The following is a 21,137-nucleotide window of genomic DNA, read 5'->3' on the forward strand; positions in this document are numbered from 1 at the left end:
TGCAAACCACACAGGGATCAGCACAGCCTGCTGGGGACAGAGCCTTCCTTCACCTGACACCCTGCCTGGCATGGGACTGCAGGGAGATGCCACCTGCCAGCAGGGACTGGGGGAACATGCCAGGGAACTCCCCAGGGAAACACCTGCAAAGAGCAAGGGACAGCTCGCCCAGAACACTGTGCCTCAAGCACAGTCCTGGTCCGAACTGTGCTTTATCCCACATGCCAGGCTCCCCTCTCACAGCAGGGGCTCTTTCACACAGACAGACTCCCTGTCCCTCGGCCTGTCAGGACGTACCATGCTCAGGGCTTTGGCTGACCACGATGACCAGCTCGCTGCTCTGGGTGTCCAAGTCCTGCAGGCTGAGGGAGGCGTTGGTAACAACCACGGCTGAGCCCCCCTGCACCCGCACAGGCTCCAGCACCATCCGGGGGGGCTCATCGTTCTGCCGCTGCACAAAGGCACACAGCCAGAAAAAGGAACATGAACGCAGGCAAAGACCCACCTGAATGAAACACAAGCTCCCAAATGACAGCACTGGTGCTGGCATCACCAGTCCCTCCAAATCTGTCCGGCCCCATGGCTGCTTCCAAGAGAGAGGAGACACCAAAACAGTAAGCCTGAGGAAGAGGCTACAGTGCACAACTGTCTTGGGGCATCACAGGTAAATTATGTGCCTGTGCTAGGGGAAGCAATCTCCCTTGAATCTCTCTTCCCACATACTGAAAAGGAAGGAGTAAAGCCTTGAAAAGTGTTTGTGAGAGGACTCTGGCAGCCAGCATACCTGGATTGTGATGTTGATGCTCTGCACCTCTGACTGGCTGAAGCCGTCACTCACATAGAAGCTGAATACATCACTTGTGGGCTCAATGCTTTCATGGACACTCTGGAAATAGTAAATGCTCTTCTCCAGGACATCTTGGAGGGAAAAGGATGCGTCTGTGGTTCCCACAGCTTCACTCTGCGGGCCAAAGCTCTCACCTGCAAACCAGAATATCACTGGTGAAAGGATGCTCAAGTGGCTGATAAACTCAACATAAAGCCAGCAGGATGGGGGGAAGAAAAGCACATTGTGAAGGCTGCAGAAGGGGGATGCTCCTTTCTACAACTCGGCTTCTCACATCTTGGGGCCTTTGAGGGAGGCAACATCTGCTGGAGTGGGCACTGGGGAAGCTGCAGTTTTAGCTGCTGTCCCCTCCATGGGATATGACAGATGTGATCCTGTTAGGAGCACAAAGCAGCAAGGAGGAAGAAGGGAGAGCCCAGCAGTTTACCTGTCCTGGTGTTCTCGATGTAGCCATACACAGGCAGAGTGACCACGGTGACCCTCAGGTCCTCCTTGGCAGCAGTATCATAGTCAGCAGTGAAGTGGTGATGAGCCAGCAGTGGGACCCTGCCCCCCTCATCCACCTGGGGAGCAACAACAGACAACACAAATCCTTACTGAACGAGGCTGCCTCCATGGAAGAGGCTTGCCCAGGCTCTGGAGCGCTGTCCCACCCTTCCCTAGGTCTGCTAATCAGGAATTTGGCAGGGAGGTGAGGCGGGATGGGAAGAACAAAGCCTGCCTGGCCTCCAAGAGGAGCCTGTGAGTTCTTTATCAGGGCAGGAAGGGAACTGGCAGAGTCATGGTGACCTCTTGGAAGGCAAGACCTGCATTTCTTGCCTTTTGAAGGCAAGGGAGGGGGAATGAACAGCTAGAAAGAAGGGAGATAACTTCCAAAGGCTTTTATAAGGTGTGTGAAATGCTCTGTGTCAGCCCAAAGCACCAGGTGTCTTCAGACTTGTCTTCTGCTCATCTCTTACACACACACTGGTGAAATTAGGGATGAAACATTGAGTAGTGATAAATCTGACTTGCCCCACTGATATCAAGAAGACATCCTAGGGACAAGCAGCTCCTGACTGGAAGAGATATAAACAGATGAGGTTCGGGGATGCAGATGGACTATCAGCCTCCTCCGGCCTCCAGGTGGTTTGTTCACCCTTTGCGTGGCACAAGTAACAGTATGTTTTATTCAGTGACTTCCCCCCAGCCCAGGAAAACTGTCCAGCTGCTCCCATCTAAGCCATCACTGTCCCTGTCCCCCGCCACTCACGGTGACATGGTCAGCGAAGGCGATGAGGGCAGGCAGGGCCGGGGCAGAGGTGATGGTGACAGTGAACATCTGCCTGTCCAGCCGGTTGTTGTCGGCATCCAGCACAGAGAAGTGGAAGATGTCAGTCATGGGCTGATTGCTGGTCTCAAATGTGGTGGAGTAGCTGTGGGATCAGGACACGGGGAGTCAGGGAGTCTCACTGAGCCCCAGGCAGATCCATCCCATCCCTGCAGTTAGAGGAGAGGCAGTCCTCTTGGAAGAGAGGTGGTGCCTCTGTTCCCAACTCTCCTTCACATTCATTCCCTGAATTCTTTTAAGTAGCCCAGAGATCCCTGGGGAAAAGTCCACTGAGCTTTTAAGTGGTATGGCTTGAAGGAGAATAGTGCTCTTTGCTACCTGATCCTCTGGCTGTTGATGTCTTCCATGGTGAAATTGTAAACCTTGGAAAGTTCTTCACTGTGGGAGCCTGACATCCTTAGGAGGGTTCCATAGGCTGGCAGAGATATCAGCTGGATTCTGATCTCTGAGTCGGGAGAGTTGTTGTCCTAAGCGTGAAGAAACAAACCAAATGAAAACAGAGCAAAATTAGGCATTGCTTTGTTCCACTAAAAATAGAAGGAAGAATAAGTGTTTTATAGGGCATTATACCTGCCTAGCTGGGTCAAAGCCACAGATGAATATTAAATGAAGCTCTACTGATGGTAAGAGAGTCACAAGAGGGATGACATTTTCAAAACATAGCACAAAACGTATTTTCATTTTCTCTCAGCTCAGCAAGGTTTTCTCTATGTCATTGTATCACATTAACACAGTCTCCCAGACATAAACCTGGTATTTTCATTTTCAAAGTACTTCACAGTGAATTAAAAACTGATTTTGTCTCTTTTCAACCACATTAAGTACAAGCACACTGTGACTCAGATGTCATCTTTCTTAGAAAAGTTTTGTTAGGTGGTTGAAAAATAAGACCCAGAGCAGAAATCAACACATCCTGAGCATATGGGTCAGGAGTGAAATCTTCTTTTCCCTATCTCTGCTCTTATTCAGATTAAACCTGAGCATCTCCCTCATCAGCCTTCCACCTTAAGAGGAGGACAGGACAGATTCCAGACCTGCATCCAGACTGATTCCTTAGGGGAAAAAAAAAAAAAAATTCCCAATCATCTCTCTGACAGCCAGCCTCTCTCACTCAGGACTCTCCAGCCTCACTCCTGTACTGCGACCTCTCCTCCCTCAGGAGGTTGCTACATCATCATCAAGGAGTACAGAGCTTTTTTGGGAATGTCACCAGCAGGATAACTTGCACAGCACACAAGCCCTGGGACCAACTCAATCCACCAAGCTCTGCAGCATCTTGGGGTTGTTTACTCCTTCTCCCTTCCAATCTCCCCAGAAAAAGGTGGGTGAGGAGGCTAAAATTATCAAGAGATTAACACTTAGCAAATCCATGTGCTTTATTAGCAAGTCTGATAGAAAAATCTGGGATTAACTAGGTTCTCATGTTCAGCGTGGCAGTTCACATCTGTCAAATGGGGATAACCTTAAATCCCTGTGGGATGAAAGAGTCTGTTATCCCTTTTTGGCAGCAGCCAAAACTTGAGCTCTCTACCCAGAATCCATGCTGACAGCAGAGGGATGTGTGGGGGATAAGGAAATGGAGCTTGGCAGCATTCCCTGGGCTTAGGAGCAGATGAAAACCCACCGTGTATGCGAGGTGCTGTCGGGAGAGGGTCACAGAGCTTTTGCTGGCCACAGTGACAGCCAGCAAGCAGCCTGGGGCCAGCTGTGGGCCATGGGTGTCCAGCTGGGACACATCCACCCTCAGCACCGTGGTGACTGTGGTGACACCGTCGGTGACAGAGATTTCCATGCTGTCCTCTGCTGCTGCTGAGCCATCGTGCACGTACTGCAGAGCATTCCGGGTGACATCCTCGTAGGTGAAGCTGTCACCTGCCCAGGGAGCAGATATACGAGTCAGAAAGACTCTGCTCAGAGCAGGAATCCAACTCAAATGACCTTAATCAAGAACTAAACTGGCATTTAATCCCATCCTGCCAGGGCTCTAAGTTATGAGGGCATTCATTAAGTAGCTGGCAGGGCAGAGGAAAAGCTCTGACCTTCCCAGTTCCAGTGACTCCTCCTGATTCTCAAGGAGGGCACCAACTCTCCTTTTCTTCCCAGTTGCTTCCTGAGCTCACAGCTAGATAAGGCTTCCCTATGGATGTATCCTGATCTGCCAGGGGCATCTGTCTCTTCTTGCTCACCTAAACCAGCTAGGCTGATCCCTGTCCTGCACCAAGGGAAACTCTCCACTCACCTGCTCTCATGAGCTCCTGCACATCTGCGCTGTACTTGAGCACAATGCCATGATGGGGAGGTTTCACCAGCTCAAAGAAAAGACCCTCAGGAGCTGTATCTGTGTCACTTACAGCCAACTGGATCCCTGTGCCAGGGAAAGAGAGTAGAGCTTGTGTGAATGAAGCAAAAAAAAAAAAACCCTGTAATTCAGTCAGTGCAAGAAAAGTAAATAATTCTGGAGCTGCCCTCGCCCGAGAGCTGCGGGTTCCATGGAAAGAGTTTGTCCCCTGATGATGCTCGGGCTGTATCAGGGAATTCTCTCCTAGAGTGGCTCTCAAGTGACCCCCGAGCAAGTGAAGCTGGGCCTCCTGGCAGTGAGCTGAGCCCCACACCGTGCCCCATGCACCCCACTCACCAATGGTGGCTCTGCCCCCCTGGCTGACCTCCAGGAAGGGAGCTGCGATCTGGAAGACCGGAGGCTGCTGCTCAGCGGAGAGCAGGTGGATGACAAACACCATCTCCGGGCTCGTGTGCTCCCCACCAGACACTAGGCACAGACAGAAACCATGCCTGAGTGCAGGGATGGGTTTGCAGGGACCCTTCATCTGGGAAATTCACCTGTCTGTACAAAAATCACCATCCCACACTGCTGGCTTATCTCCTGCCTTTGACTGTAGACATACACACACACTTCACACAGGCCAAGAGCATTTCTCTCTGCCCCTAGCTCAGAACACGGACTTCTCCTCGCTGGTGGAAGCCAGAAAGCACACGGAAACAGAAGGATGTGTTAAACAAGCAAGCAGCTTATCTGTGGCAATTTAATTGCAGAAATGTCTCCACGCTGTATTAAAAAAAAATGAGAGCGTAAAACTCCTTGTTCACACTGGGGAGGACAACAGGAATAAATCAGGCTTTTAGGACTGATTCCAGGTAGCCACTGGAAAAAGATGCCTTTAGCAAGCTGCAGCTCAGCTCCTGTAAAACACTGCTGGGAACCAGACAAATTAATATTCCCCAGGCACGTGCATTTCCTACAGAAATTCCTACTGAGCACCCACAAGTGTGCCTGCAGCACAACAAAAGCCAAGGAGTAACAGGCAATGGGAAGGGCAAAAGAAGGATGAGAACTGCTTTGGCCAGGGAAGAAAAAGAGGTTGACATACCTGTGAATCGGAAGCTCACGGACTCCGGGAGACCTGGAGGGACAAACACAAGCACAGAGTGACTGTGGTCAGGACAGGAAAGCACACCTTGATGTGGACTTGGAGGATTTTGGGGAAATCCGAAGTTTCCTCAGCAAGGAGGAACACCAGCAGTCCAGCTGGTGTCTCAGCCCTGCGAGGAGTGCTGGGATGCTCACCTGCGAAGGAGAAGGCCATGATCTCCCTGAGGTGAGGAGCGGCGGTCGGCGGACGATAAGCAATCCTGCCATGGTTTATGTCAGCCTGGGTGAAGTACCTGGCTGGGGACAGAGGCCTGTCCTTGTGCTCCACGATTCCTGTGGGTGCAGAGACACCAGCATTACCAAGAGGGGTTAATTACTCCATCTGATTCCACAGGTTCATTTGCTTTCCCTGGGTACTTCTTAGTACCACTTCCAGAAGAAGTCACACGAATGCAACTGCATGGACAATGGGCTCTAGGAACAAGAGAAACTAAACAGAGATTCCTCACTTAGGCATTTCTTCACAGAACCTCTCACTCGAGAGGTGGGAAGCAGAAAGCCATGGGACACAACATGCAGTATTATTCAGACAGTAGCAAAAACTGTCTGAGCTCTGCAGCACATTCCTAAAGAAGCCAAAGAAATGGGGTTAAGGAACAAGGTGTTTAAAAGGTAAAGAAAGAGGCCAAATGAATTAAGAGGTGCCTCCACAGAATGATACTCTGAGGGAAGGAGATGTGCTCAGAAAATGTGGCAATTAATGCAGCAGCAACAGGTTCACTTGCCTTGCCCAGGAAGGAGAGGCACAGTCACGTTGTACAGGATTTTCTCACTGGGAACCTCCGGGTCTACAAAGGAGAGGTGATGGGGCTCAATCACTGTCACACGGTCCTCCAGCACCTCAATAAACACATCAGACCATGAGCATCAAGGCCAGAGACATGGGAAGATTGACCCAAAAATGCATTGAAAGAGAATTTGCTTTGCTCTAGTTAAATATAAGATAGTCTTGAAATGTAAAGGCCCAGTTCTTAAACCTAAACCTGACCCCCTGTCCCCTGCAGATGCACAACCTCCACACTCACAGGTGGTCAGGTTTCTCCTTTGGCCTACAGCAATTAAAAAGAGAGAAAGGAAAACCTAGTTTGATCAAGAACTCCCTGGATGAACACATAATTCACTGTCTGTGTAGTTTTCTCATATAGTCTGATGTGGCTGAACTGCATTCTCCTTTAAAAGAAAATTACTGAAAATGGCTCAGGCCTTTCAATTGAAACATAGAGGAACCAAAGTTTTCCCTTTTGTTTTAAACCTGTCTAAAATTGCTCTGATCCTTCCATAACAAGATTATCATGAACCAAAGGCAGGCAGGGCATTAAAGGAATTACAATGCTGCTTGAGACTTAAGTGCCCAAAACCAGCTAATTTCCATGTGTTCACGAACCTTAATCCTGCAGAATTAACAAATTAAACTGCTCAGCTGGGTATGAAAAGCATCCAGCTCATTTCATAATCTTGAGCAAAATAGGGAGAGAACAAGCTAAATTAAGGATTTGGGCACTTAAATAGCCTGCTTTGTAACATGAAAGGTTACCAATATGGGGAAAGGAGGTTAACTAGATTGAAGAAGAACCAATATAGACGTTGTGTCCAGTTTAACAAAAGAGTCATCAACCTTCCCTTGACCTTTCTCAGCAGCACAAGTCCAAGTCAAGACTAGAGGGATGGGAGGGCTCAAAGTATTGTGCTTTCCACTCAGCTTCAGAAGTCTCATTCTGAAGGAGTCTGAAGATGAATGAACAGAACTCGATCACACTGGGGCAGAGAAGTGCAATTTTCTGACAGGAAGATTTAAGGTTATGTTTCTTCCTCTCTGCCTCCAAGGCCTATTTGTCTCTCCCAAAGGTGGGACTCGCAGGTGGTGAGGTAAAAGGTGTTTTATGACCCTATTGAATTTTGTGGGGAGTAATTAGCTATAAAACCCAGTGCTGTGTGGCTCTGCCAGACATCTCTCCCATCAATTTTGTCAATAATGACAACAACAAAAAGTCAAGAGCAGGAAGATAAATGCCTCCAAGTAGCAGTGTGACCATGTTTCATTATCACCCAGGAAAGGCCACCACTATTTTAAACCTTGACAAGGCTCTTGTGCCATGGGCTGCCCACTAATCCCTCTCCCATTGCTTCCTGTGCCTTTCCTGACCCCGTGCCTGGTGTGCAGAACAGGAGAAGTAGAGGGGACAGCTGGACTTCACCCACACGTGATGGGGACACACAGGGAAGGCACCACAGTCTGTGAGCCCACAAAACCAACTTGAAACTCCACAACCATCTTTCCAATCAACGCAGCCAGGGAAGGAACCACCTTGGAGAGACCACTCTCATCCAAATGCTCATTCCTAGAGCTAGAGTTGGGATCAAGTTTATAGTGGAACTACTGGCAACACCCATTCAGTACAGTCTAACCCACAGCTTTTCTCTCTTGCCATTCCTCCTGGCTTCTCAGGAAAGGCTAAAAATTCCATAAAACATTGATTTTGCTTCTCTTTCCCCCTCTCCTTCCAAGTGTGTACATTCATCCCTTTTAATACTGAGTTTTTCAGCTTTTCATGGGTATTTTCTGCACTCCACAACCCCAGTTACTCTTCTAATCTGTTTTTTCCCCATTCCTACTCCAGCCATCTGTGCGGTGTTATCACTTACAGCCATGTGCAGAGAGGAGCCGAGGGAAAGCTGAGGGGCCTTGGGTGTCTGGGGCAGAACAGCAACGTTGAACACGTGGCTTTCCAGGCTGGTTTGTGGACTGGCAGAGCTGGACACCTGGGAAGGAAAGGTCACAGGAATGGGTAAGTGAATTATAGATCAGTTTTAGACTTTCCCTTGGCAGTGGCTCCCTGTGAGCCCAACAACTTCCAAGATGGGCTGCACTTGCGTTTCACAGGCTCGTAAATACTGTCAACTCTAGCACCAAAAAATTAAGTCAAGGGTATCTAACTCCTAATTGCAAGCCTGCAGCAAAGACATACAAAGCAAATTATATTAAACTAGCAAAAACTCAGAGTACCAGAGCCATTCCTTAGAGGAGAGCCTGCAAATGTTCCCAGCAATCCTGGGGTGAAGTAAGCACCCAAAGAAATACAGCTCCCTTCTTTGACAGACTCAGCTACTGCTTTATCTTTTAGTAGGGATAGCAATGTGCTCTGGAACTCCACAGAGCACTTTGTGAGCGGGAATGGACATCCTGAAGTTTAATTTTTAGAAAATGCATAAAAATGTAAGTTCTGATGAAAGGAACGATGTCATTTTAGCCATTTGCTGCACCTGCTCCATCCTAAAGCCAATGAAAACAACATGTTGGCCCCAAAATGTTCCAACCCAAAGTTCAAGGCTTGGAGTTGGACAGGGGTGCTGTGGTCTCCTGATGTGACCAGGTATTCCCAGCTCCCTTTCTGAGCTCTCTGTACAATTATTGCAACTGCTCTGAGATACTGAACCCAAACACTCAACTCATGCAAAATGCATAGTCTGTAAGAGGAATGCAGCAATTAAGACAAAGATTAGCTTGTTCAACACTGATGCTCACAAATTCCTCATTATCACTTATGTTAATTACTTTAGAAATTACCTTAATTGCCTCTGCGGTGCTACAGTAATTGCTTCTGCCTTGTAAACCAGATGTAACAAACACTGCATTGCCAGTGTTCACATAGGCTTACTTAGGGCAGGCTGTGAAACCCTTCCAGCAAACACCAAGGACCTGTCTGAGGAACTTTATGGCTCTTAAACCTGTGGGGAGTGAGGATTTATTTCAGTTTCCCAGCTGCTGGGGAGTATTTCTACCTTTTGGCCTGTTTGCAAGACGAAGGGCTCTGAAGCCAAAATTAAATTATTAGCTTAGAAACCAAGGGCTGTGTGGCTCTGGGGCTCACCAAACACACCATTTTTAAAAAGGCACTTGGAACGTTTTTCACTTGGTGTAAATATTACAGGTTTTATGAGAGGGTGGTGTGCTTGCCAGTATGTATTCACACACAAAACTGTGTCGTTGCTAAAACTCAGCCTCACAGGACGCCAGCGGAGTCACCTCAGAGCGCTGCCACCTGGTATTTCTAGGGAAAGGACACGGAATGACGAGGAATACCTGGAACTGGAAGGAGTCACTCTCCACTTCAGCCCCCGAGTGCCTGTACCACACGATGCCGTCGCTGATGTCCTGCTGGGTGAAGGAGGAGGTGGGTGAGGCCGCTCTTCCGTCAGGTAAAAGCTGCCAGGAGTCCGCCGGGCCGTCCGCCGGCATCGGGACCAGCAGCACCACTTCCCCTGGGAAAAGCAAGGAGCAACTTGGCAGAACACAGGGAGCAAGAGGTGCCCTTGCAGCTAAGGAGCAGCCAAGGCAAATGCCCACCCACTCAAGAGCTTTTTTCCATGCAGTGTTAAGCGACAGAAATACCAGCAGAGCTCCCAAAAGCCATCAGCAGACATTGAGACATCCTGGTGACATTGGGATATCTTGTTAATTAATTCCATTAAACGGGTTGATAATTCTGCTGACTGATAATTAATCACTTGATTATGTGAATCATCCATCAGAAGCGCTCCCATTTCATTTCCCCAAACCACCCTTGAAAAGTTGGAGCAACAAAAAAAGTAATCCAGCAAGATGCAATATCACACTTCCATTTGATCATCAAACTCTGGGCTAAAATTCCTTTATCAGTACCCTAATTACATTCCAGATCTTACAGTTTTGCTCATGGGAGTTCCCCTAAAAATCTAAAAAATCAAATTCTATGTTTTCTATAGGTAGAAATATCCCTCCCATTAGCCACAGACCATGTTAGGCAGATAAGCACTTCTGGATTCAGGACCAGTTTTCCACATTTCTCTTTGCTATTTTTACCCTTCCTTTCTGCAAAACAGTATTTTAGATAAAATTTTGGAGATCATTGACTTCTGCTGCTTCTTTCTCACCTGCAGCTACAGACCTGTTTATATTACTGCAATTAATCACTGCAGCAATAATTATGGTGATACAAACACAGGATTATAAATTTTAGTTAGGGTTAGGCAGCAGGAGACAAGCTCCTCAGGGAAAAATTCCTGTTTTCATGTAAATGCTTATTAAAAATGAGAAGATAGACCTTCATCTGCAGAAAACTAAAGGGGGAATACAAATTAATTACTCCTCTTCTAAACTGCAAAACTCTAATTATCTCTGTTTCCATCAGGTTCTGGCAGCTGTTATGGAAACCAGTCTGTGCTCACAGCAAAAGAAAATAAAAAAAGCATGGATGTTGCTAGAGGGATCCTCTAATTTTGCCAGGTCAGCAAATTAAATGTGGCATCATTTCTTAGAAGTGCAAAATATGTTATTGGAAGACATGGTTTTTGTGAAGAAAGTAGTGATGCTGAGTAAGAAAAGAGCATTTTTCTTGTCTTTCCATATTTCATTTCCCTCCATGTGACACCTCTTCTTCATCCCATTTTTCTCTATTTAAGCTTGGTCAGAAATCCCAGAACTTCCCACACCCCCCTAACCTGTGCCTAGAGGATCCTCCCTAAGCATGAGGCTGCTGGTGAAAGTCACTGCTCTGAGTGCTGAGCTCAGAGCCTCTCAGAAGGAATTTGGGGACAAGAATTATCTACAGATCCAAACATCACCACCAAATAGCAACCCCTTCCTCTGGAACAAATTAAATCTAAAGTCACAGAATTTAGGGAATTCTTCAAGGTAAGCTTCTGCTCAGCAGTTTCTAGAGGTAGATACTGCTCTGTGCTCCTCAAGGCAGACATTCACTGCGGAGGATTATCTTTTGGCACTAAGATTCTGCTCTCTGAGGGCTGTAAATACACCAGGATTCCACCACCACTGGAGGAACACGGATGATCAGGAAGGGCAAAAGTGCTTTGTTACTCTGCCTGGCCATTAGAAGTGGAAAATGATGAGGCTAGCAGCACTCAGCCAGCCTATCATTCTAAGGAAATATTCCCCCAAATGTGCAGGTAACACCATGGAAGGGTGCTGCTGTGGGGCAGCAGGACTCCAGGGGGATTTACCATGTCTGGGCTGCTCCTCGGCGATGGTGTAGGTGATGTCAGAGTCGCGGGCGCCCGGCAGCTCGGCGTGCAGGATTGTTTTGGAGATCTGCAGCATGCCTCCCTGGGGCACCCACACCAGGGAATTGGTCACCAGCCGGGGGCTCCTGGCACTCTGCAGGCAGGGGGACAGCAGGAAAAGGCTGACTGCAGTCTGAGTAATTGGAATGGGACTTTCAAGGGCAAAGAAAGGATCAAGGAGAATATTCTGGAATTCGTTACACATTCCACCCTGGTTGTCTGCTTGAATAAATGATTGTGGACCCTTCTGCTGTATCCCTCAGACCCCATTCCCAGACTCTAGAAGTGACCTTGTCCTCTAATTGCTAATTTCCTGCTGCTGACCCTAAACCTTCCTCCATAATTTTGTCCTTTATCACCATCCTCATTCTCTCTGAGCATCCACCCAAGTCTTTAGTTACTCAGTGGGCTTCCTAACCTTCAAACTATTCCTGTGGCTTTTATTTTTAACTTCTTTTTTGTCCAATATTAATTTACGCTTCCTGTGAAATATGCATATTATATGGTTCTATGCAGATGTTTACTATATGTATTACGTTATATTGATTAGTTGTGCTGTATTAATATTTTAATAGTATGGTAAATGTAGTTTTGTAGTTAAAATGAAGCTTTAGTAGTTAAAATAGAAACTATGTATGTGGGGGTTTTTTTAAAGAAATTAGATACTCGCTCTGAGATAACAGTCACAGAACACCTAAATCTTCCAGAGAAGAGGAATTTATTGTTTTCTTATCAGAAGAAGCTAATTTCTTCAGGCCTTGCTCAGACTCGAAGACGTCGTGAGGATTAAAAGAAGCAGTTGACATATACCAGACAGAGTTTCTTGTTTTAAATAGAATGTATGCATAACCATGAAGTATGTATGAATATGCAACAGTGTATGGTTTTTAAGCGTTATTCCTTTGTTCACAAAACATGTTTTTGGCAGCTTAGCACCCAAAAACATCTGGATGTCCATAATCCTTTCTTTTTTATGGTCTTGTAATTGTCCTAACTCTAAATTTTTATTACTGTAATTATATTACTATTTTATAACCATTTTATTATTATTAAACTTTTAAAAAATTCTAAAAACAAGCAATTGGCATTTTTCACACTTCCTGAAATGTGAATGTCAGCATTGGATTGCAGTAATAGTTTCACTACAGTTCCCTTTTATTTCAGTAACACTACTCTGGCATTCAAGGATTATATCAGCCCCTTTTTGGCTCTAATTTGCATTGTTGGACAGGTCACCAAAACCCCTGTGACCTCTTCCATGCCATGCTTTTTCTTATAACCCCAGCTGCTGAAAATGTGACTTCTATTCTGGATTTCTGCACATTCACCTTGAAACTGGCTGTGGCTGCAGTTTGCCTTGAACTGTGTGATCAGTCAAAATCCTGACTGCTCCATCTAAGGGATCACCCTCCTCCTCACTGCTCCACATAATCAGCCCCCAAACTGCTAAGTGACTCATTGCTGTGGTCTTCTGGATCTGCCACAGAGACAGGAGAGAGAGAGCTAAAAAGATGTTTGTGAAAAGGAACCACATTACAGGATGATTTCCTTTTTGGCATGTCTGCTGTGCGCCCACTTAATTTGTACTTCACTTACACTGCAGGTTTGTTATAAACATGGAAACCTTCAGCTCTTAGGTCACTAAATGACTGAATGTTCCTTCACTGGCCACATCAAACCCATCCAGCACGTTGTGATACCATTCCCACATGGCTTTGATGCTGCTTGTTAATAAGAACAGACTCATGAGACAGCTCTTTTTGCTTGGTAATCTATTTTAAAAATATTTTTAACTTGTAAAAGTATTTTCAGCTACCTGCTCCCAGGCAGGGCAAGGTCAGCTGCCTTACAAATAAATACCTTGGAGGCCTCCCTTAGCTGCATCTCTAGAAGTCTGGGGTACCCCTAAAATAAACATGTTTTGTCTTTTTTTTTTCTGTGCTCCCCCTGGCCTCTCAGAAAAGAAAGGCTTCCATGTCCCTGTTCAGAGTGCAACAGTTCCAGCAAAGGGTCTGGATGGGAAAAACAGCCATTAGCAACCAAAGGGACTGGAAAAAGCCTTAAAAGTTGCCCTGCTCTCACCTCTGTCACCAGCTTCATTCTGCTCTGTAGCCAAGTGCTGCACAGAGAAATGTGGAATGATAAGGAGAGACAAGAAAGGACAAAACAGGATAATAAAAGAAACTACTCTCAGCAATTCACACTCACTGGCATTTACAAGAACCTGCTTAATCAACAGTGGGGGGAAAAAAGGTGTTACAAATAACACAGAGTGTTGTCCAGGCATTTTCACAGCCCCTCTGATCCTGTTTTCATCCCCAGACTGCTATGTGAGTCACAGCACTAATTAACATTAATTACTACCGTGGCTTTAGGGGAACCTGCAGGGTCCAAATGGGATCCGTGCCTCCTTGTGCAGAGCTCCAGGGCCACATGGAATGCTTGCAAAGCTCCCTTCAAACTGTCCTTGCCAAGCTGCTGTGAAAGACATCTCATATAGCAGAGAGGGCAAAGGAGGGACAATGTCATCTCCTCCTAGCTCCTTCCCAAGGGCTGGAACTCCAAGACCCTGTGTCAGATCTCTATATAAAAGCAAATAAACCGTGACATTCCCTAATGACAGCTCTACTTTGTGCTACTCTTTCACATTAGTAAGGAATGAAGATATCTTCAGACTTTTCTCCTTCTGCTTTATTACAGTTTATTACCTTTTACCAAATAACTATGGACTTTGAATCATTGAAGCTGCACAACTGTTGCAAACCAAAAATTCAGGCGACCTCCAAAACCCAACCAATCCACTACTTCCTCCGGCTGGTTACTCAGGATTAGTGACACCTTGGGGACAAAGCAGCACTTCTCCAGACTCTCAGCATGCCTGCCAGGGTTTATGTGCCAGCACATACCTCGGGAGCAATCCTGATGTGGAGCAGGATGTTCTGGAAGTGGTACCCGTCGCTCACTTGCAGAAGAGCCGCGTCCTGCCGGCTGTCGGAGCCGTCGTGGGCGTAGCGCAGCCGCCCGCCCGCGAGGTCACCCAGGCGGAAGGTGGCAGGGTCCCCAGGGGGCCCGAGCAGCTTCCCGTGCCGTGGGGGCTCCAAGGCCATCAGCACCACGTCCTCGGGGTTGTCACTGTCCCCCACACCGAGCACCAGCTCCGATATGGTCCCGGTTCCCCCCCTGCCGACGAGGAGGGGCTCGTTCCTGAACACGTACGGCGCCTGGAACACAAAAGAGGCTCTGAGGTGTCTGCTGAGCCTGGGAGATTGGATCATGATCAAAGGCTGGAATTACAAATTTGGGGATAAGGACATCAGCCCACTTCATCCCTGGAAATCTCCTATTTCTTAGCAGCAGAGAATCGCTCTCCACACCTTTTTCCCCCAACGGGCAGATCTAATAATATTTAGCATTTAAACTGAATTCGTCCCATTAAAATAATATTCTCATATCACATTAGGCTTAGGAAAGGCAAAAACTTGGGACATTTATATAGCAAGCATCGGACTCTAGCTGATCCTCATGAACCTTTTGAGATGACAGCAAAACCGGGCGTCTTCATCATCAGTATTTACTTCATTTCTAACTTATACCAAAAACCTGCTAGAGGCAGTATTTCTGCTAGTTTAAATTAGTTCTCCAGTTCTTTGTCATCAAGAAAAGTTTCAATCTGCAGTCTCTATTGATCCCAATAAACATCATTTGCCATGGGTAATGCACTGCCTTGGGAGGGAGGCGTTCCTGCAGAGACAAAGTCAAAGCTCTGGGAACATCTATCAGAGAGCTACCTCACCTGTGCACAACTTCCCAGGGTTATTAGGGATCAACAGCCATAATTCCTATCATTAAACCTCACTTATGCATTCTGGGGCAGTGACTGCAGCTCTTACTTAGGTGAACGTCCTACTGAGGCAAACGAGAGATTAGGCTGAGCCAAGATCTCAGCACCAGCCAGAATCAATATACACACGGTAGGATCAAAACCCACAGTTTGTCTTATTCTAAAGGACAAACTAGAGCACTTCTAGTTTCCAGAAGTTAGGGGAATGACCAATATGGAATATAAATTACTCATGGGGAGGGTGGAGGCTGAGCCAGACTTGTAGGCAGGAAGGAGCCAGCACTAGAAGAGTTCTGTCAAGTCATTTGGTGCCCCTCTTGAGGCTGTAAATGGGCCTTATGAGTAGCAGATTCTCTTTTGCACTTCAGGGCCTCTATTTGTAAGGATATGCCAAGGAGTCACAACTTCTGATCGAGCTTTCCACATTGGAAAAAGCTCAGTGCAAGCTGTAAAGCCTCCCTGGAAACCTGGAACCCGTTCAGGTGCCTGCACCCTCCCTGGGGTGAGACCCATGTATTGTGCCACAGACTTTAAATAACAATAATACACGAGACACAGACACTTGGCAGTACCATCACCTTGCCCAGAAGTGGTGAGAAGTTTAAGAGACACACTCTAAATAGCTCATGCTGATTTAACTCCCAGCTGTCCCAGAACAGAGCAGTGAACCTGAGTGTCAAAGCTCTCCTGCCGTCAGGATCAATCCTGGCCCAATCGGCCTGAAGCAAGAGGCTGAACTGGAGCATCAGCAGATCCAAAGGATAATTGGAGCAGTAGGGATTCCTCAGCCCTCACTGATAATCGCTCCATGATTGCATAGCTCAACTCCCTACACATGCAAAATGACACAGGCCAACCTCTCCAGTCAATTCCCCAAGTCCCTTTCCTCCACGTGACTCTTGGCAGCTGCCCCTAAGGGAGAGTTAAGCCCAATTTGCCTGATCTGAACCCCTGCTCAAGTTCTGCCCAGCTCCTTTTTTATCCCTGCAAGAAGCCAGGGCTTCAAATAGTACCAAATTTGGGGCTGTTTCCAGGCTTTGTTACCTGTGTTGAGAAGGCTTGAATGTTGATCACCTCAAGGTGGGAGAATGACTGTTGGTCACTGACCTTCAAGGAGAACTGTCCTTTCCTAAATAGGTCCCCAAAAAGTGAAAATACAGGATAATATAAATTAATGAAGTACTCTTCCAGGACTCAGTAATGATAATCACATTAAGTATTCAACAAAAATGACTGGCTCAGTGACAGAAGCTTTAGCTCAAGTTTTTCTTCAAGTACATTTTTATAGTATTTTTTCCTGAAGATTCACAACAGTCACAACAGGCAATAAAACACCTTTAGCTGTGTGATAATATACCTCATCTCCCTTTGAGTAACGTTATCCACATTGGATGGCATCCCCAGGATAAAGTGCCAATTCTAAATGCCAGCCACTTGCTGCTAAAGAAAAGCCTCACTTTATCTGGCTTCAGGACTTGCCAGGAATTTTCCTTCCCATTTACTTTTCAGTGATGCCACCCAAACACCTTGGAGTTTAAAATAACGGTATAAATAATAAATAGAGTAATAATTTTTTAGTAATAAAGCAGCTTTGTTTTTTAAGACAAGATGCTGACATTTCATGGTGGCTACCAGGCAGACTTAAAAAGAAAAAAAAAGCAGGATACAGAAACATATGCCTGAAGTCTGGTGAACACCAGCTAACACTTGGCATCAGGACACTCTGAAAGTCTTCTTCAGATCTGATTTAGATGGAAGACCTGCCTGATTTATACAGCCAGAAATTTAGAACAGCTCCACCCACGTCACTCTGGTGCCAAGGCTTTATGGTGATGCAAATCAAGTGTGAAATTTGGCAGAGTGGCTGGCTTATTGCCTGGCTGCAGGAAAAATGTCCTTCCCTGCAACATCCTTTGCAGTGTGAGCTTTGCCAGCTACTAATCACCACTAATTATTCCAGGGTACTAACAGAGGTCACACTGGAGGCAAACAAGGAATGGCTGAAGGCAAACTACGCCAGAGAGCACAGCAGTGACATCACTTGAGCATCTTCCTAACAATATCAAGAAACTGTAGTAACAATTAGACTAATATGCCAGTTTTAACTCGCAGATGAGTATCCTGAGGATGGGACAGACTCCTGCACCCCAAAAGCACAGAAAGTTTGGAGTCACAGTGACCTGAGAAGTTTTGCAGCACCAATTATGTTACGGTACAGCGTTAAGTACACTGGCAGTTGATTTAGTTCCCACACGGTGGGAAGTGTGCCTCCCTGTAGGAAAGCTTCCAAAAAAGAAGGAAAGACCCATTCTCAAGATACAGCAATTTTTTTTGTGAGGCGAGAGCTCAGGAAAGAAGCTTCCCCTGAAGTCACCTGGGCTCGTCTCTGCCGTGCACGAAGCGGACCCTCCTGTCCCGCACGTCCCTGCAGCTGAAGCGCTGGCCGCGGCTCAGCGGCACCTCCTGCGCGCCCTGCAGCAGCACCAGCCGGCCGGTGGAGGGAATGCTGTCCACCTGGAACAGCGGCTGCCCCGAGACACCATCACAGCCCAGCAAGGCCAGCTCTAGGGGCTGCACCCCGCCGATGCCCACCCTGAGGGTGCTGCTCACTCGGGAGCTCCAGGGATGCCTGCTGGCTGAAGGGAAAGAAGGGAGAAGTGTCACTGCAGGAACCACCGAGGACTGTGTTGGCATCGTGTCTGTCAGCACTATTTTTTGGGTGCTCTGTTCATTCCTGACCCAGGTGAACTGCAATCCATCCCAATCCCCACCACAACTTGGGCAAATCACTTCCCACCTTGATTTCTCAATCACAAAACTGAAAGCCAACTGCAGACAGACTAGTAAATCTTCATTTAGAATAAAGAATGGGTAAGTAACCACTAAACTTGATTCAGGAAGTGATTTCCCCCTAGACATTTTATCACTGGCTTGACACTGATGATAAATGGTGCTGTCTAGAGACCCTCACCTTCTTCACACTCTCTGGTCTGTGGATTGCCATAGAAACCCTGGCCACAGGCAGAAACACACATCTTATTCTTCAGAAACGTGGTTCTGTCACAGAGGTGGCACAGGCTGCCACTGTCACACTCCAGGCATCCAGGAGGACAAGCTGCATCGGACAGAAAGCAAAACCCCACTGAGACACTGCAAAACCAGCAAAGTCACTGGTACACAGAACCGTCCCCAGGCTCAGAGCAGGAACACCCCTACATGTGTCCTACCAACACAAAAGAGTCAAGACAGTGGGCAAAGAGTTATGAGAAAAGTTGGCAAGCAGTTCCCTCCTCATTTGCCCACCATGCCTGCACCAAGCTCGCCGTGCTCACCTGTGCACTCACGCTGTGCCTCGTCTGTGTAATATCTCTGCCCACATTTGGGAACACAAACACCGCCCAGGAGGAAGAACGGGGCTGGGCAAAGGCTGCACTTGTCTGCTTGGTGGCACCGAAGGCAGGGCTGATCACACCCTGAAGAGACACAGGAAAGAGCTCAGCCTGACAGCTCTTGGGAGACAAGCAGGGAAACACGCTGGAAGCAATGCTCCATGAAAACTCACTCTGGCACGTGTCTGATTCCCGGTAGAAAGCTGGAGGGCATTCTTCCACACAAGCTCCTTCGTGGAGAAAGTGGCCTTCCGTGCACTGCAGGCAGTCAGTCCTCTCGGGACCTTTGCAGGTGTTACAGCTCCAGTCACACTCTGGAAAAAAACAAAAATCAGTTCAGGGCAGCCCTTTCTGGGGTGCTCACTCTGAACAAGGGCTTAGCACTTGGGGTCTACAAGCTGTGGGAAAACATCACTTATTTCCATCTCTGCTGGGAAGCTCTGGAAATCTTTCAAGTCATGTGTCTTTTAAATCACTCCAAACTGCTGTTTCTGCAGCCAGCCAGTGATGCAGGATTTAGTAAGACAGAGAGAGACACAGGTAAGTATGGGAGGCCAGATAAGCCCCCGAAAAGAGACTTAGCCTGGCAAGCTCACTCGTTATCAGCTGACCCGTGACTAAATGAATTGCTGGACCTGACCCCTGAAAACTTTGCTGGCTCAGTTACAAAATCATTTACAAGAGAGTGATTTGCAATAATCTTGTTCCGCTGAAAGGCTCAAGTATGTGACAGCAGGCTGCCCAAAAAGCAAAAAAAAACTTGCAGAAACCTTGCAAGCAACCTGTCACTGAACAATTTCCCCCTTCCTGTACCCTTTTTAAAGGAGGCCACCTGCACAGCTCCCGCTGCCATCTAATGGATTCTTAGCCAAGGCACTTGCATTTATTCCTTTTTCTCTCTCCTTTTTTTTTTTTTCCCCCCTTTTCCTTGAAACCAGCATGGCATTTTTCACCTCTGCAAGTCTTGGTGGAAAAATCCAGGTAGTACTGCTGAGCACAGCTCTCGTACTGGCACTCCCCAAAGAGCAGCACCTTGGCTGCATCTCTGCACGACGTGCAGCCGGCGGCCGAGTCGCAGCTCCGGCACTGGCTGCTGCAAGCTGTGGGAAGACAAGGAAAACCAGTGTCATTCCTAATGCTGTTACCCTGCAGCCTTGCTACTCCTCTTGTCCTCTGTGAAGACCTCAGCATTCTTGCTTTCTTTGTTCCTTTTCACATTCTCCAAAGGATAAAGAGCCTCATTCCATTTGGAATAGGCTGGGATGTCCCTTTACGCTGCTTTTTACTTTCCGCTGGACAGGTCAGGGTAAAACATTGACCCTGAATCCAAATCCCCAGCTAAGAGCTTTCCCTGTCTCTGTTTTTTTATAATTTTCCTTTGTGCAGCTTGCATTTCATACAACTCTCTATCCAGAAACACAGAAATTTGGAGAGCAGAGTAGACTGCTGCAATCCTTGGTGGGACCAAAGGCTCATGTAATTTCACTTAAGGTTTCTACCTCTTTGTCTGCGCACAGTGTGAAATTCTGGAGCTGCAGGGAGCAATAAAGATGCCAGGAAAAAAATAATTCAGGGATGTACTGAATCTAGGATCAAAGTCCAGAGGTTCAGAATATTTCAACTCACCTCTTTGATGTCCAGGAACTAAACTTCGCAGGAGGCTGTACTAACAGTTTGGGTGATAAATACTGACATGTTAATTCAAAACACAGTTTTTTAGCCAAAAAACCTCCAAAGTAAATGTGAAAGTACCCATGTTGCTCTCCCTGAAGCAAGAACACAGTGTTTTTCAAAACAGTTCCTCGTTTTAGCTCCTCTAAAAAATGTCACATGTCTGCATTTTATTGATGTACAAATGATTTCTAGCAAAATGTGTACCTAAAGAATCAAGTAGCTGGCTTTTAGGTGCTCTGGTGCAACACTGATTTTTCTTCACTTAAGAACACTACATGAAAAAATTACTTTTTTCAAGTGCTCCAAAGAACTAACTATTAAAGATACAGTAAAACATTCTACGTGAGGTCTAAATCCAGGGAAATCAGGCTACCCATGGAGGCATGCCAGAAGAGCAAGCAAAAACTGTATCTGGAAGCAAACCTGTCTGCTTGTTTTATCAGCACGACTCTCTATCTGCATTTTTAAGCCCGTGAAGGACTCGTTAAGCTTCTCACTGTTCCTGGGCCAGGATGTCATTGAGTTTAAAAATATCTCCCAGGGCCCATACG

General features: G+C 46.9%; 1 protein-coding gene across 1 annotated transcript in view; it reads right to left on the reverse strand.

Moving 5' to 3' along the window:
- FRAS1 (Fraser extracellular matrix complex subunit 1) overlaps positions 1 to 21,137 on the reverse strand; it is a 105,160-nt gene that overhangs the window by 18,803 nt on the left and 65,220 nt on the right. The window contains 21 exon segments of the mRNA XM_031504663.2: positions 298 to 451; positions 785 to 981; positions 1,275 to 1,410; positions 2,100 to 2,262; positions 2,496 to 2,644; positions 3,802 to 4,049; positions 4,417 to 4,542; positions 4,813 to 4,944; positions 5,564 to 5,596; positions 5,761 to 5,898; positions 6,351 to 6,465; positions 8,269 to 8,385; positions 9,707 to 9,885; positions 11,623 to 11,776; positions 14,589 to 14,903; positions 16,568 to 16,652; positions 17,898 to 18,159; positions 18,495 to 18,638; positions 18,856 to 18,996; positions 19,086 to 19,226; positions 19,866 to 20,012. Of these exon segments, the coding sequence (XP_031360523.2) occupies positions 298 to 451; positions 785 to 981; positions 1,275 to 1,410; positions 2,100 to 2,262; positions 2,496 to 2,644; positions 3,802 to 4,049; positions 4,417 to 4,542; positions 4,813 to 4,944; positions 5,564 to 5,596; positions 5,761 to 5,898; positions 6,351 to 6,465; positions 8,269 to 8,385; positions 9,707 to 9,885; positions 11,623 to 11,776; positions 14,589 to 14,903; positions 16,568 to 16,652; positions 17,898 to 18,159; positions 18,495 to 18,638; positions 18,856 to 18,996; positions 19,086 to 19,226; positions 19,866 to 20,012 (3,276 nt within the window).

This window comes from Lonchura striata, chromosome 4 (assembly GCF_046129695.1).
Source record: "Lonchura striata isolate bLonStr1 chromosome 4, bLonStr1.mat, whole genome shotgun sequence".
Taxonomy (NCBI): domain Eukaryota; kingdom Metazoa; phylum Chordata; class Aves; order Passeriformes; family Estrildidae; genus Lonchura; species Lonchura striata.